The 13,528-nt window shown below is 38.0% G+C and overlaps 1 protein-coding gene across 8 annotated transcripts in view; it reads left to right on the top strand.

Annotated features, from left to right (window-relative positions):
- The window catches only part of APC (APC regulator of WNT signaling pathway), a 92,269-nt gene that overhangs the window by 49,759 nt on the left and 28,982 nt on the right, over window positions 1–13,528 (top strand). For all 8 annotated transcript variants that reach the window (XM_058166559.1, XM_058166562.1, XM_058166560.1 and 5 more), the window contains 2 exons: window positions 3,555–3,659; window positions 10,650–10,748. In XM_058166559.1, the coding sequence (XP_058022542.1) occupies window positions 3,555–3,659; window positions 10,650–10,748 (204 nt within the window). The remainder of the gene's footprint in view (window positions 1–3,554; window positions 3,660–10,649; window positions 10,749–13,528) is intronic.

The raw sequence follows: 13,528 nt of genomic DNA, 5'->3' as shown, positions 1-13,528 counted from the left end.
GAGTTGTGATTCCATACAACTACTGAATCCATTATTGACTATAGTTTGGTTTAAAATCAGGGAAATCCTGGGTTCTTAAAACTTTTATCTGCAAAATATAACAAGAGATATCTGATTTTAGTAGAGAAAAATTAAATTTTAGTATTGGAAAAAACCAACATTTTTTTAACAGTAAGGAACTATTTTTTATGATGAACCAAGCAGAACAGCAATGAGATTTTAAATTTTAAAGCGTCAGGATAGCTGTAACTAAACATGAGAGCTGCCAGGTTTTGATAAATTCAACACAAAAACACAGTTGACTCATATGTATTAATTTCTTTGTAAGTTCAAATGTGTATACACTTCAAGAGTAGATAACAGCTAGACTCAAAGCTGTGCATGTGTATTTTTAACCTAATTTGTACAACAGAATAGAACCAAAGTGTGGGGGGGGGGGGAAGCAGAAAGTAAGAACAAAAGGGAAGGGAGAGAAAGGAGTGGGAAGGAAGAGAGAAAAGCAGATCTGGATAAGATCGGATGTCCACAATATCAGCACGTGGAAGCCCTCAAAGCCAATGACATTGAATTAGTACCTTAAAGCAATCAGACCTATGTTGGTTTTTATACTCTTCATGTTGAGTTCTTGGAGTTCCTCAGAAATGAGTTTGTAACATGATGCCAACCAAACAATAGTAAGGCAACCTTAAAGGAAGTGCAAACCTTTTAATAGTCACTAGATGGAAGCATCTAATAGATAATACAATTTCTTTGCTACCATCCAGTGATTCCTGTTTTTGCAGTCCCTGTAAGCTACAGAGATGTTGGAGAAGAGAACAGAACCACCCTGCAGGTTGGAATATTAAGAGAGCATATTTGCTTTCACCCTATGAAACATGCAGTCAAAATAAAAGACCAATGTAAGAACATAACTACCTTAAGAGGGGAACCTGGGTGTTTGTAGGAACAGACATTATGAAAACTGAACAAATTATTCACAACATTTTAAGGAGGAAAAGATCTAAATATCTTTCCCCGTCTATTAAAATAAGAAAAGATGGATGGATAAGTATGTAGAGGAAGGGCCTCATAACAGTCTGTGTGAGCCCTTCCTTCCTTTTTACTTTTTCGTGGGATTTTGGTGCAACCAAATTAGCAGGACTACATTTCTGCTCCAACTACTAAATGAGAAACATTTTGTCTGGATTAGGAAGCAGTTGTTTTGGGAAGAGATTCTGGTTAGCGTTCACCAGGGAGGTAGGGAGAAAAAGTATGAAAAAGGCAGGAATACTGGAATTGGACTGAACAAAATACTACTGTGGTGATACTTATGGGCCAGAGAAAGGATACAGTATTTGGTTGATGATTGATGGCACTGAAGAAGAACATAACTGCAAAAGTTGGAATCCAGCAGTACAATAAGAGCTAGAAACAACAATCAAGCCCAGCAGCTTTCCTTCCTCCCAGTAAGACTCTGCAAAAAAACCATAATGGCAACTTAAGCCAAAGACTTGGCTGAAAAGTTTTGAAAATGCCAGCCAGCAACCAGGTCACCCAAATCTGGAATGACTAGGAGTTAAGATTTTTTTTAAAAATTTATTTAATTGGATTTTTATACCCCCCTATCTCCCGAAGGACTCAGGGCGGTTTACAGCCAGGTAAAAATAAGCAAGAATAAATACAAGATAAAAACAATATTTAAAAAACTTATTAAATTGGCCCAAATTAAAATATAATTAAAACAGTAAAAACCCCATTTAAAACTGAAATCCTATGCCAGTCCTGCGCAAATAAATAGATATGTCTTCAGCTCGCGGCGAAAGGTTCGAAGGTCCGGAAGTTGGCGGAGTCCTGGGGGAAGCTCATTCCAGAGGGTGGGAGCCCCCACAGAGAAGGCCCTTCCCCTGGGTGTCGCCAGCCGACATTGCTTGGCGGACGGCACCCTAAGGAGTCCCTCTCTGTGAGAACGCACGGGTTGGTGGGAGGCAATCAGTGGCAGTAGGTGGTCCCGTAAATAACCCGGCCCTATGCCATATGAATGTGATGTGAAGAGAACAGTTGCATTCCATGGCAGGAACAGCAGCCAAGGACAGAAGGTTAACTAAAGTCTAAGAAAGTATTGGCAATTGCAAACCTGATTACAAAAGAAAGGAGGGAGAAGTAGGAGAGAAGCTTTACAGAAATTTATATAAACCTGTAGAAATGTAGTATATTCTATATCTTATAGAATATCTTGGAGTAAGTGTATATTCTCTCTCTCTCTCTTTTTTTTTTACAATCAAAAGAGGATAAAATTCACTTCTTATCTGTGGTCTGTACCATGTTCCCTAAATAATCTATAATTGAATGCAGACTTTAAACAAGATAGGCAAGAAAATGTCAATAATGGCAACAATAACAAAAAAGGAGGTGGGGAAGAAAAGTAGACACCTTTAAAAGATAGGTGAAATTACAGAAAAACTTGCAGGAATACTCAAAGGTAAACATAAAAGTAATCTGATAGAGGCAAATAAGGTTAAAAGGAGATGGAATGATTACTGAAATCCTTTAGAAACAGGGTCATAACATGAGAATCATTTGTGATAGAAGATCTTTCTTTAGCAACCACAATCAGGATCAGCAATTTTGTCATCACATGACTTATGATTTTACTTCAGCTTCTCCTTTTTCCCAACTCCCTTGCCCTTTAGAATGCTCATCCCAGCATTGGGACAATTAGCAAGAAGGGAATTAATGTTGTGTTTACATTCATTGGAGGGAATGGAATTACAAGAGAGTAAGCAGGCACACAATGTGCAATACACATTGAAAGGCTTGTGCATGCATCATTTGCCTAGCATGCTTGGGGCTGGAGATCTTTTAAAATCCTGTATTATAGAGATGTCCCCATAAAATATGCATAAATAGCTCGGAGCAGTAAAATGGTTCTATACTCTGTTCTATATTTCAGTCAGTTCTTTAAAAATAATGTTGCTTTTATAAGTAAAGAACCTTTAAACTTTTTTATTTATAAATTTGGTGTTTTTTTCACGGGAAAATAGATAGGGTTAGTTTTATATGTCTAATTGGAAATTAAGCTAGGGACAATGTATTCTTTGCTGTTAAAATGGATGCTTCAATATAGGTCATCTTATAACTGAAACATTAAAAATGCTTTTTAAACTGAAGTTCTGTGTACATTTTCATGCAAATATTTATTTGTATTATATTTATTGCTTTAGTTGTAGCCTCCAGTAAATGCGTAGATCATGTGACAAAGCAGCTTGTTCTAATTCTGTTACATTTCTGAAAGTGATGTGAGCACAGCTGGTGGAAGATGGTGTCTTGTGTCTCACAGCAGATCCTTTGTCTTCTAGAGCTATAATCCTCAGAGGACATGCTTTACTTTCATTCTGCAGTTTTGCTTAGGCAGCCAGTCTCGAGTACTAATTATTGAGGCTGGGGATTATAAAATGCAAAGTGCACTTCAGTGGCATAAAAAACTACAGCATTGATTCGTTCAGTTTTTAGAAGATTTTGCATGATGAAGTGTATTTGATCTCTATGCATAATGCCAGAAATTCTTGCATTAACAGAGAACAGCTCCGAGCAAGCATGGTGCAAGTTCACATGAATCTGAAAGGCAAAATGAATGTCAAGGAGCAGCTGAAATCATTGTGGCAACTGCTGGCAGTAGCCAGGTAAGGTTATATATTGTGCTTAAAAATACGGTCGTCTTGTAGGCTAGAAGTAGTAATTCTGTAATAGCAACTTTGCCTGCATGAATTATTTCATTTTTGTTAAACCAGAAAGCTAGCGTGCCACTGGAAGAGATGAGCATTCATTAATCTGCTACCAAAGATTTTTTTCTAAACTGAAATATTTTAACATTCCACATTGTGATAGTATAATTCTTGTTCAAAGAGCTGTTATGAATACATTTGAAGGAAAAGGAATAAATGAATCTTTCAATTTGGCTTGTCATTTTCAATATGGATATGTGAGTCAAAGGAATATTCTTTTCAATTGTAGAGCGATGAAATGATTTGTTTTTCTTAAAAGGTGGAATTTTGTAAACCAAATAATTTTATCATTCTGGGGGAATGTTGAAAGGGGATATATTTTTAAATAAGTGTTGTACACTGTATTAATTTGGATATAGTCCAGCCCTGCTATATATATGGCAGGGATTATCTAATTTAATATAAATCTGCATTTTGCTTTCAAGAGTCCTTTATAATATGCTTTGGAATCTCTATACTAATATATAATATATATTATATATATTGTAATTATTATAATTGGTTTTCATAAATTTTATAAATCTGTAAAATTGTTTAAATCCCTTTATATACATATATATACCTAGAGTTGATTTTATGTAATGCTACTAAGACTTCCCAGTACCAGATATGGCTAAAATGTATTTTTAATTTTATCCTTTTTCTTTGCTGTTTTGAAACCACAAAGATCCATTGCTAAATCCTAATGCAAACTTAATTTACAAGTAAAAAAAAACTCAGGAGGACATATTATTATAAATAACATAACTATTTGTCTTCGTTGTTGTTGCTTTATCACATTTTATTTTGATTATTTGTGTACCTCACCAGCAAACAAATTTTAAGCAGCTTTCCTTTTTAATCAGAAAAGTTCCATCATAACATGTTTAAGTAACAAGATTTCAATACGTTAATTTTAATTTTTTTATTTGATCATTAAAAATGAGGTGGCTTAAAATGAGATGTGATAAAAGCTTTGGATTGAAAAATGTAAAAGCAAGTCAGAGCAGTAATAATTTTCAGATAGCAAAAATAAAGTTATTGAAAGGTGGTATCCATGCAAAGTAATTCAATTATTTATTTGTACAGCTAGTATGCCACCTCAATTTTGTGGTCCCTCTAATGGTTAAAAATAGTTTTGTTCAAAGTGCTGGTTATCATCATCAACATATACTGTTGTACTGGGATACTGCCTTCCCAAAAATATTCAGTCCAGTCACCTGGAGAAGGTTTGTTGAGAATCATTCTTGCAGGAAGTGCTTAGAAATTGAGTTAGATCAGCGGTCTCCAATCTTTCTGGCTGGGTGGAGGTACAGGCAGCTCAGGGGAAAGGAATGGTTTTGTGCGGATGTTGCCACTTTCAGAAATGCAGCTTTGTGCGCACCCATTCACTTACTCATCACTTCCACGGCCCGGTTCTGAATGAGCTGTGGACGGACCAGGGGTTGGAGACTCCTGGGTTAAATGACAAGCCTTCTGTGTAGTGACCAATTAAACTAGAATCTGCTTTCCTGGAGAAATATGCAACACTCTTCTTTAATATTTCTCAAATCAGTGAAAAGTTTCTATCATATTTGGTCATAGTTGACTTAATATAGCCATTCCATCTTTACATATTTTGTTTTTACTCTTGATATCTTCTGTTCTTATACATCTTTTTTGTACCCTGCCCAGAGTCCTACAATTGGGACAGTCTATGATTACTGAAAATAAAGAAATCCAGAGCTTTGGGTTGTTTACCCGGTACAATAATTCAAAACCATACAAAATCACAGACTAAAAGCAAAATAAACATCAGATGAAATCATCACTTTCCAGATAATCATCAGCTAATTCAACCACAGCATAATAAAACTTCATTCTTGGAAGGCTCTGTGGAAAAATAGTGTTTTAACTTCTTTCTTTAATATTCTTTCCTGAATATTAATGTTCTGTAATTGAGCTTTAATTGCTTCTATTTTATTATATATTTGATATTAATACTAGTTCTTCCTTCAGTGACTCAGATCCAGAGAATTGTTGAAACAGATAGTGGTTTTCTCCCTTCTTCTAGTGGTAGGTGTTTAGTTTCTTAGATAGTCAGAAATCAAAGCTTATTCAGGGAATAATCAGGGAATCTTTGAGCAGTTCTTCCTTTCTTTTAGGTTATCTATGGCAAACTACCCTAGTTCAAGAGGATGCCCTGGAATAATATGGGGTCCTTCTTAGGGGGAAGAGGAGACCATTAACTATCTTCCACTGGTGTGTTTCATAGTAGAATTGTATGTAAGGCCATCTTCAAGTTGAACTCAACTTCTGGTGACTTCATGGACAAATCCATATAATTTTCTTGGCAAAGTACAGCGATATCTTGCATCTCCCAAAATGTTTTTCAGGCTGCTACCTTTCCGATTTCCTGGTCCTAGTACAATTGATTACAAACAGTTTAGCTGGAACTGAGCTTTTCGACAGATACTATTCTAATATGCATATGATGCCTATCGTGCAATTCCTTTTCATGTCAATCAAAGTTAAGTAAAACACAGAACTTTATGCAAAGCAAATTTGATGATAAGAACCAGTTTGGTCTAATGGTAAAGGCATCAGGCTAGAAACCAAGAGACTGTGAGTTGTGACTGAGTCACTTTCTCTCAGTCCAGCTCGCCTCAGAGCAGTGGTGGGATTCAAATTTTTAACAACTGGTTCTATGGGCATGACTTGGTGGTCATGTGGCTTGGTGGCCATGTAACTGGGTGGGCGTGGCCAACTCGACATCACTCACGTTGAGGGGTGCCTCGCTCGGCCCCTCCCTTCCCAGTCATTCTTTGTCATGCCTGGCCTCAGTGTATCTATAGTTCTATAAAAATGTTGTTCATCTTTTTTCAACTTTATTATCTGAATCTACATACTATAGATGTACTTTCATGGACCACTGAAAAGAGGAAATGGCTCACATGCTTTGCCCAAGAGTGTGATAGGCAGGTCACAAAACAAGCTTTTGAGAGGCTGCCACAAAGAAGGAGGGGGCAATATATGTTCCAAAGCAGCAGAAGGCAAAATAAGAAGCAATAGATGGAAACTGAACAAAGAGAAGCAACCTAAAACTAAGGAAAAATTTCCTGATAGTGAGAACAATTAACCAGTGGAACTACTTGTCTCCAGATGTTCTGGATGCTCGATCACTGGAAATTTTTAAGAAAAGATTGGACAGCCATTTTTCTAAAATGTCCCTTCTAAGTGTTATTCTGTCACCTTTCCCAGGTGACAGATTTTGGCGTAAATATTTGATCCTTCATACATCAAAAAAATACAAAGCTAAGGAGTAAACAAATAAAAAACAGATTTGAAAAAAAAAGGCTCTGGAAAGAAAAAGAAAGAAAGTGTAAGAAAGAAAGAGGAAAAGAAGGAATACTGGAAAAGATTGACTTCCAAGTTTCTTCGGTACAGATATAAGTACAAAATATACTAAACTCTTACTCTAAGATTAATATTTGTCTACATTATTTCCATAACCCATATCTAATCATCAAAGCACAGACCAACTTTTAATTTCAGTTTCTCACAAAAAGTCCAGTAATGGTTCATATCGCTTTAATTAATATTTGTTAAGGAAACCATAACTGATATATTTAATTGCACCAAACTCTAAATAAAACAGGAATGGAAAATTCTAAGCTCTAGTGTAGACACATGGTTCTCAACTTCAGCAACTTTAAGGTGCATGGACTTCAATTCCCAGAATTCCCCAGGCAGCATGAAGTTTACCCATCTTAAACTTGCCAAGACTGAAAAATGCTGATCCACAGATATGGATTTTTCCATTCCTTTTTACTGGTTCCTACTTACTTATGAGCAATCATATTGCAAAATCCCCACTTCCACACCAGTCCAGAGCAACTACCATTTCCTCACTAACCTGCTTTCCAGCTCCATTCTCCTGTTTTCAGGGCAACAAAAGAAGACCATGGGACTACTAGTTTAAAAAAAAAACTTCAGTCAACTTCCAACTTCGGGGGGAAAAGATATTGTGAAGTTGGAAGGTCTGACTGAAGTTTTTTTAAAAAGTGGTAGTTGCCCTGCCTGCCAGAGAACTGAGCTGGAAAGCAGGTTAGTGAGGAAATGGTGGTTGCTACAGGAGTTTGCAGGAAGCTCTCCAGGCTAAAAACAGACTGCAAAGGGGTGGGGAGCAGCTTCCCAGTTGATTGGCTTGTTCATTTGCAGCTTCCCAGCTGATCGGGTCAGCTGGTTCATTTGCAGCCTCCCAGCTGATCAACATGGCTCCCAGTCATGCCCCTGCAGCTTTCCCACCCTAAATGGCAACCCCCGGTGGGTAGGGCGGGGCCAGCCAGCAATTTAACAACCGGTTCGGCTGAAGTGGTGCAAACTGGTTGAATCCCACCACTGCCTCAGAGGGTTATTGTTATAGGAGGAGATGGAAGTATTATGTGTGTTCACTGCCTTAAGTTATTTAGAAAAATAACAGTTGGGAAATAAATATTTTTGACATCAAAATTTGTAGTTATTTCTGTGATGCAAAGCTCACATACTATTTTGCTTGATGCTGCTATAATCAATACCTCCTACTGTTTAATGGATTCTTTTCTTTTTATTTATGCAACTGATATTTACTGATATTGATGCATTTTTACCTTAATATTTCTCTCTTTGGTTTTATTTCATTTATACTGCTTTTTTTGGAAGACACTGTTTAAAACAACAGCCTGTTTTGGAACTCTGCCATCCCCTTTACTCTGCTAATAAATTATTTTTAGAAATCAAGATTTCTATTTCCCTGCTGTAAGCTGATATAATGGTGTGTCTTGGCTTTAGGTCTTGTTGTTCCATATATATCCAGTTCCACCTATCCATGTGACTCCTGAAAAGCTTTGAAATAATTAGTTCTACCTTATATTGCAGAATATTTGCCCATCTGGGAGCTATTTTATTCCCACTCATTCAGTAAAAAGATGGAATGGATTCATTTACAAAGGTGATAGATGTACTGCTACTGTGTTTCCCCGAAAATAAGTCAGGGTCTTATTTTCTTTTGACACCCCCCCCAAGTAACGGCGTGGCCTTATTATTGGGGGGGGTCTTATTCTTTTGGGGGTGCAGGAGACGGCGAGCATTGGACTGGATGTCCCATCGCTGCCATTGCCCCCCTTCCTGTTCTTTGCACCATCCGAGCAACCCAACATGTCCCACCCCACCCCAATGGCAACAGCTGCTTCCCTACCCCACCATCTCTTTATCTAGAGGGGTGGCAGGTGGGGTGGGGGAGAAGGTGGGGTGTGAAGAACAGGGAGGGGAGGGGATGTTCCCCCCCTTCTCTCCTCTCCAGCCTTGCCTCAACTTATTTTGGATGCACGGCAAGCAACCAGAGGAAATGGCGGGACCTGCTGCGCATGCATGTAAGTAATTGGTGGGGGACCTTACTTTGCAAGGATGGCTTACCGTATATACTCGAGTATAAGCCGAGTTTTTCAGCACGTTTTTTGTGCTGAAAAACGTCCCCTCGGCTTATACTCGGGTCTATACGGCTTATACTCGAGTTTTTGTTTTTTTTTAAGCCCCTCGGCTTATACTCGAGTATATACGGCTTATACTCGAGTTTTTTTCTTTTCTTTTTTTCACATTTTACCGGACGGCACGGGGAAGCCCTGCCGGTGCAGTGAGAGGGCGGGGCGGGGGAGCCGCCAGCCTTCTCAGCTGAGGGAGGGAGGGTTTCCCCAACCGGTAGGTGCCTCATTTCCCACCCTCGGCTTATACTCGAGTCCCCAGTTTACCCCAGTTTTTGGGGTAAAATTGGGGACCTCGGCTTATACTCGGATCGGCTTATATTCGAGTATATACGGTATATTATCGCATGTGCTGAAAAGCCCAATTGGGCTTATTATTCGGACATGTCTTATTTTCGGGGAAACACGGTAGAAGATCTGAAAAACCAAGTTAGGGGAAGATAATGATGGAGAAAATCTATCTGGCTGCTAAGAGTCAACACTGAACTGACAACATTTAATCAATCAGTCAATTGAAAATAAAATCCTACAAAAGAACTCTTTGCTCATTTCCCTTTGCATAAGTGGGAAATGTTTTTTTTTCTCTATACTATACTGGCTTGTTATAACATCGAATAAAAATCTAAACAATAAGATACGAGCTGCAGTGGAAGAACTGCAGTGGAAGATTATACATTGCTGGCACTTAACTCCATTTAGATTGGCACAATATATCAGACTTTTTTTAGAAATTGTTGGTGGGGTTGTCCGAAAAGTGGCCTCAATTTCAGTTGTGATAGTCATTTGATACAGGTATGCCCTTATGGCATAACATTTTTGTAGAATTAAGTACTGCTATTAAATAAACAATCAAATGCTTTCCAGATTTAAATTTACTGCATTTATTTACAAGACCAGGTCTCACGCTTAAAAATAAGCTTATTTATCTATTTAATATTAGCCGATAAAGTAATAATTGCCCAACATTGAAAATCTCTTAACAGTTAAGATGTGGATTAACAGTTCAATTGCTAACTTACAAAAAAATAATCATAGGCATTATTAAAATAATAAAACATCAGAAGCAGGACCCACAATTCTATCAGGATTGGATGGGTTTTATACTTTATTTCAAAAGCAATAGGGCAGGCTATAATGTGATAACTGTTATGGTAAATTTGTATCTCTACAGTACCTATCTCTTTACTTACTTTTTTAATAGATTTTAAAAATACTTTCTATATATCTTATATGTATGCATCTTGGATTTATGTTATTTTGTTACTTGATAATGTTTGTTAATCATAGTTCAGTAAAATATATATACAAAAATAATGAGATATTTACTGAGTTGACTTCTTATTTACTGTAACAGTAAGTTCCACATTTGCATTGTGCTAATATTTTAACTCCCTATTTCTTAAATTTACAGAGTTCAACTGCTCGGATGGACCATGAAACATCCAGTGTTATGAGTTCTAATAGTAATTACTCTGTTCCTCGAAGACTCACAAGTCATTTGGGTACCAAGGTAACCAAAGTTTTCTGAGATTTGCTAATTCTCTATTTTATAATTAAAATATATTTTACATCTGCATTGACCTATCTGAATTTCTAATCAGTAGTGGATGCTCTAGTTCCTATTCTGCTTCATGAATTCAGGGAAATAGATGTGAAAATGAAGAGATTTTAATAGATGGAATAGTCTGCTGCTCTGGGATATTTTAATAGTTTATATGGATGCTTTTAAACAATTGTAATCCTACTTTTAAAATGCATTGTTTTGTGTTTAGTAATGATTTACAACATTCATAAAAGTTGGGGTTTTAAAATTATTGAAGCAATTATTTAATAGAGAAAAATACAAAAAGCTAAATATTTGAAAAAACACTTTAGGCTGAAACTCAGGGTAAAATATATAGATAGAGCCATAGAGTTCAATTTTTATTATAATGAAGCAACCTGAAGATGCACAGAAATGCACACCTGGTATATAGAGTTAGTGGTCAATATTATTTTTAATAGTGATTTTTAGTTCTAACAGTATCTATAACACAATTTTAATATACATCCTGAAAGAAGAGGGAGTCATCAGATTATGCATATGCTCTGTTAATGCTGGTACCATCAAGGGCAAGCTGGTACCATCCAGATGTTTTAGATTTCAATTTGCTTAAATGTTTGCTATGTAAAATTTGCATATTCTACTATAGTCAGTGTAATGAAATTTGCAGTTCTGCACAGCTGTAAGATTTAAATCTGTTATGTGCACTGTGCTTACTAATACATTCTCATCCTAAAGTTACTCAGTTGCCATCCCTAATTGTTGGGGGTGGGGAGTCCCTTGGTAGAGTTTCATCCTAAAATGATACAGTTAAAAGAGCCCAGACTCCAGACTCCAGTTCCCTGCTTGGTGCAGGAATTAATAGTCTCTCAACAGATGGCTATTTAGTCTGCTTTTAACATATACAATAAAAGACAATCCACCATTTCTCTGCTTATGTGATGCTACTCTCAGGTTACTTTTACTACTTGGAATTCAATGCTTTTTTGTTGCCAAAATGCATTTTTGGATGATCTTCATTGTAGTGTCGTTCGAGAAATTTGAAGAAGGCTATGTTGCATTATTCCCAGTTCCTTCAGTATGTCTTCGTTGTGATAAGTTTCTAAACTCTCTGATTGCCCTTGTTACTTTTCTCTAAACTTGTTCCATTTTATTTGAGTCTTCAAAGTGTGGTAGCTAGGACTGCACACACATTCAAGGAGAGGGCTGTCTTATAGGAAAAAAAGATGAAATGTTTTCTGTCATTTGTATTTGCATTTTTGGTAACCACATTACACTGCTGAGTCATATTCAGTTTTCAATCAACAACATTACAAAATCTTTTTTACAATGTTATCAAGTCTAAGAATATATTCTCTGTTCTATATCTGGCCATTTGAATTTTGTTTCCTAAGTGAAATGTTTTGCATTTGATTCTGTTCAGTTGCATTGTTATTACCAGCCCATTTAACTGATCTGATAAGACAGAATTTTTGTTCTGTCTTCTACTACACTGTTGTAATCATATTTATTTTATTTATTTATTTGTCACAACAGTATATATAAGCATAAGCATGAAATAACTATACGATATATAAGCATATATATAAGCATAAGTATGTAATAACTCTATTAATTGGATATAATGAAAGGGAACATTAGGACAGGAACGGTAGGCACGCTTGGGCTCTTATGCACGCCCCTTACAGACCTCTTAGGAATGGGGTGAAGTCAATAGTAGATAGTTTTTGGTTAAAGCTTTGGGGATTTTGGGAAGAGACCACAGAGTCTGGTAGTGTATTCCAAGTATTAACAACTCTGTTACTGAAGTCATATTTTCTGAAGTCAAGATTGGAGCAGTTAACATTAAACTTAAATCTACTGTGTGACCTCATGCCAGGGTCAACAATAAACAGCCCAACCAAAGAACCTCTAAGACCACCCCAGGACAAGCCACTAGAATATATACTGAGAGCAAATCCCACTCCTTAATAGCATTGATGATGTTACTGTGTTTCCCCGAAAATAAGACAGAATCTTATTTTCTTTTGACACCTCCCCCAATAAGGGCTTGGGCTTATTTTCGGGGATATTATTTTTGAGGTGCAGGAGGCAGGAAGCCCACCGGCCTCACCTCTCTGTCCACCACCTGGTTTCCTGTGGCTCCAATGACCCGTGTACCCTGGTCTCTGCCTGCCCTGCTTGCTGGCCTTGCTGCTGGATGGCCGCTGACTGTGCTGTTCTGGCCTAGCGGGAACTCTTTGACCTCCTGGCAGCACTGCTTTTGGCCGTCCTGCTCGGCTGCTCCTGCCTAGTGCAGGGTGAGTTGTCCCAGATCTATGACCTTTAGTGCGCCCCCCTTCTGCCGGTGGAGCTGTGCCACCCATGCCACCTCACACAGCCAGCATGACAGCTAGTGCCCACCAGGGTCTGAAGAGCGCTGGGCTCAGCTCATAACTTGGAGCCTGCAGCACTAAGTAGACCTGCAGGAAGGCGCTCAGCAGCCCAAAGGTAGCAGCAGGTGAAGCAGCTTGGCTCCACCAATGGCCACTGGCAAAGGGCCCTGGCAGGCTGCCAGCAAGGGGGGGCACTCCAGAGATCTTAGATCTTGGTCGACTCATCCCACGCCAGGCAGGATCATCCCAGGAGGGTGGCCAAGAGCAGCGCTGCCCAGAGGGCAAAGAGCTCCTGCAAACCTCTATGTGTGTGAGAGAGACAGAGGGAGCACACTGCCGCCAGCCCTGGTATATGGTAACTGTCCGAGGTTG

This window comes from Ahaetulla prasina, chromosome 2, assembly GCF_028640845.1.
Source record: "Ahaetulla prasina isolate Xishuangbanna chromosome 2, ASM2864084v1, whole genome shotgun sequence".
NCBI lineage: Eukaryota > Metazoa > Chordata > Lepidosauria > Squamata > Colubridae > Ahaetulla > Ahaetulla prasina.
This window is presented reverse-complemented; position numbering and strand designations above follow the sequence as displayed.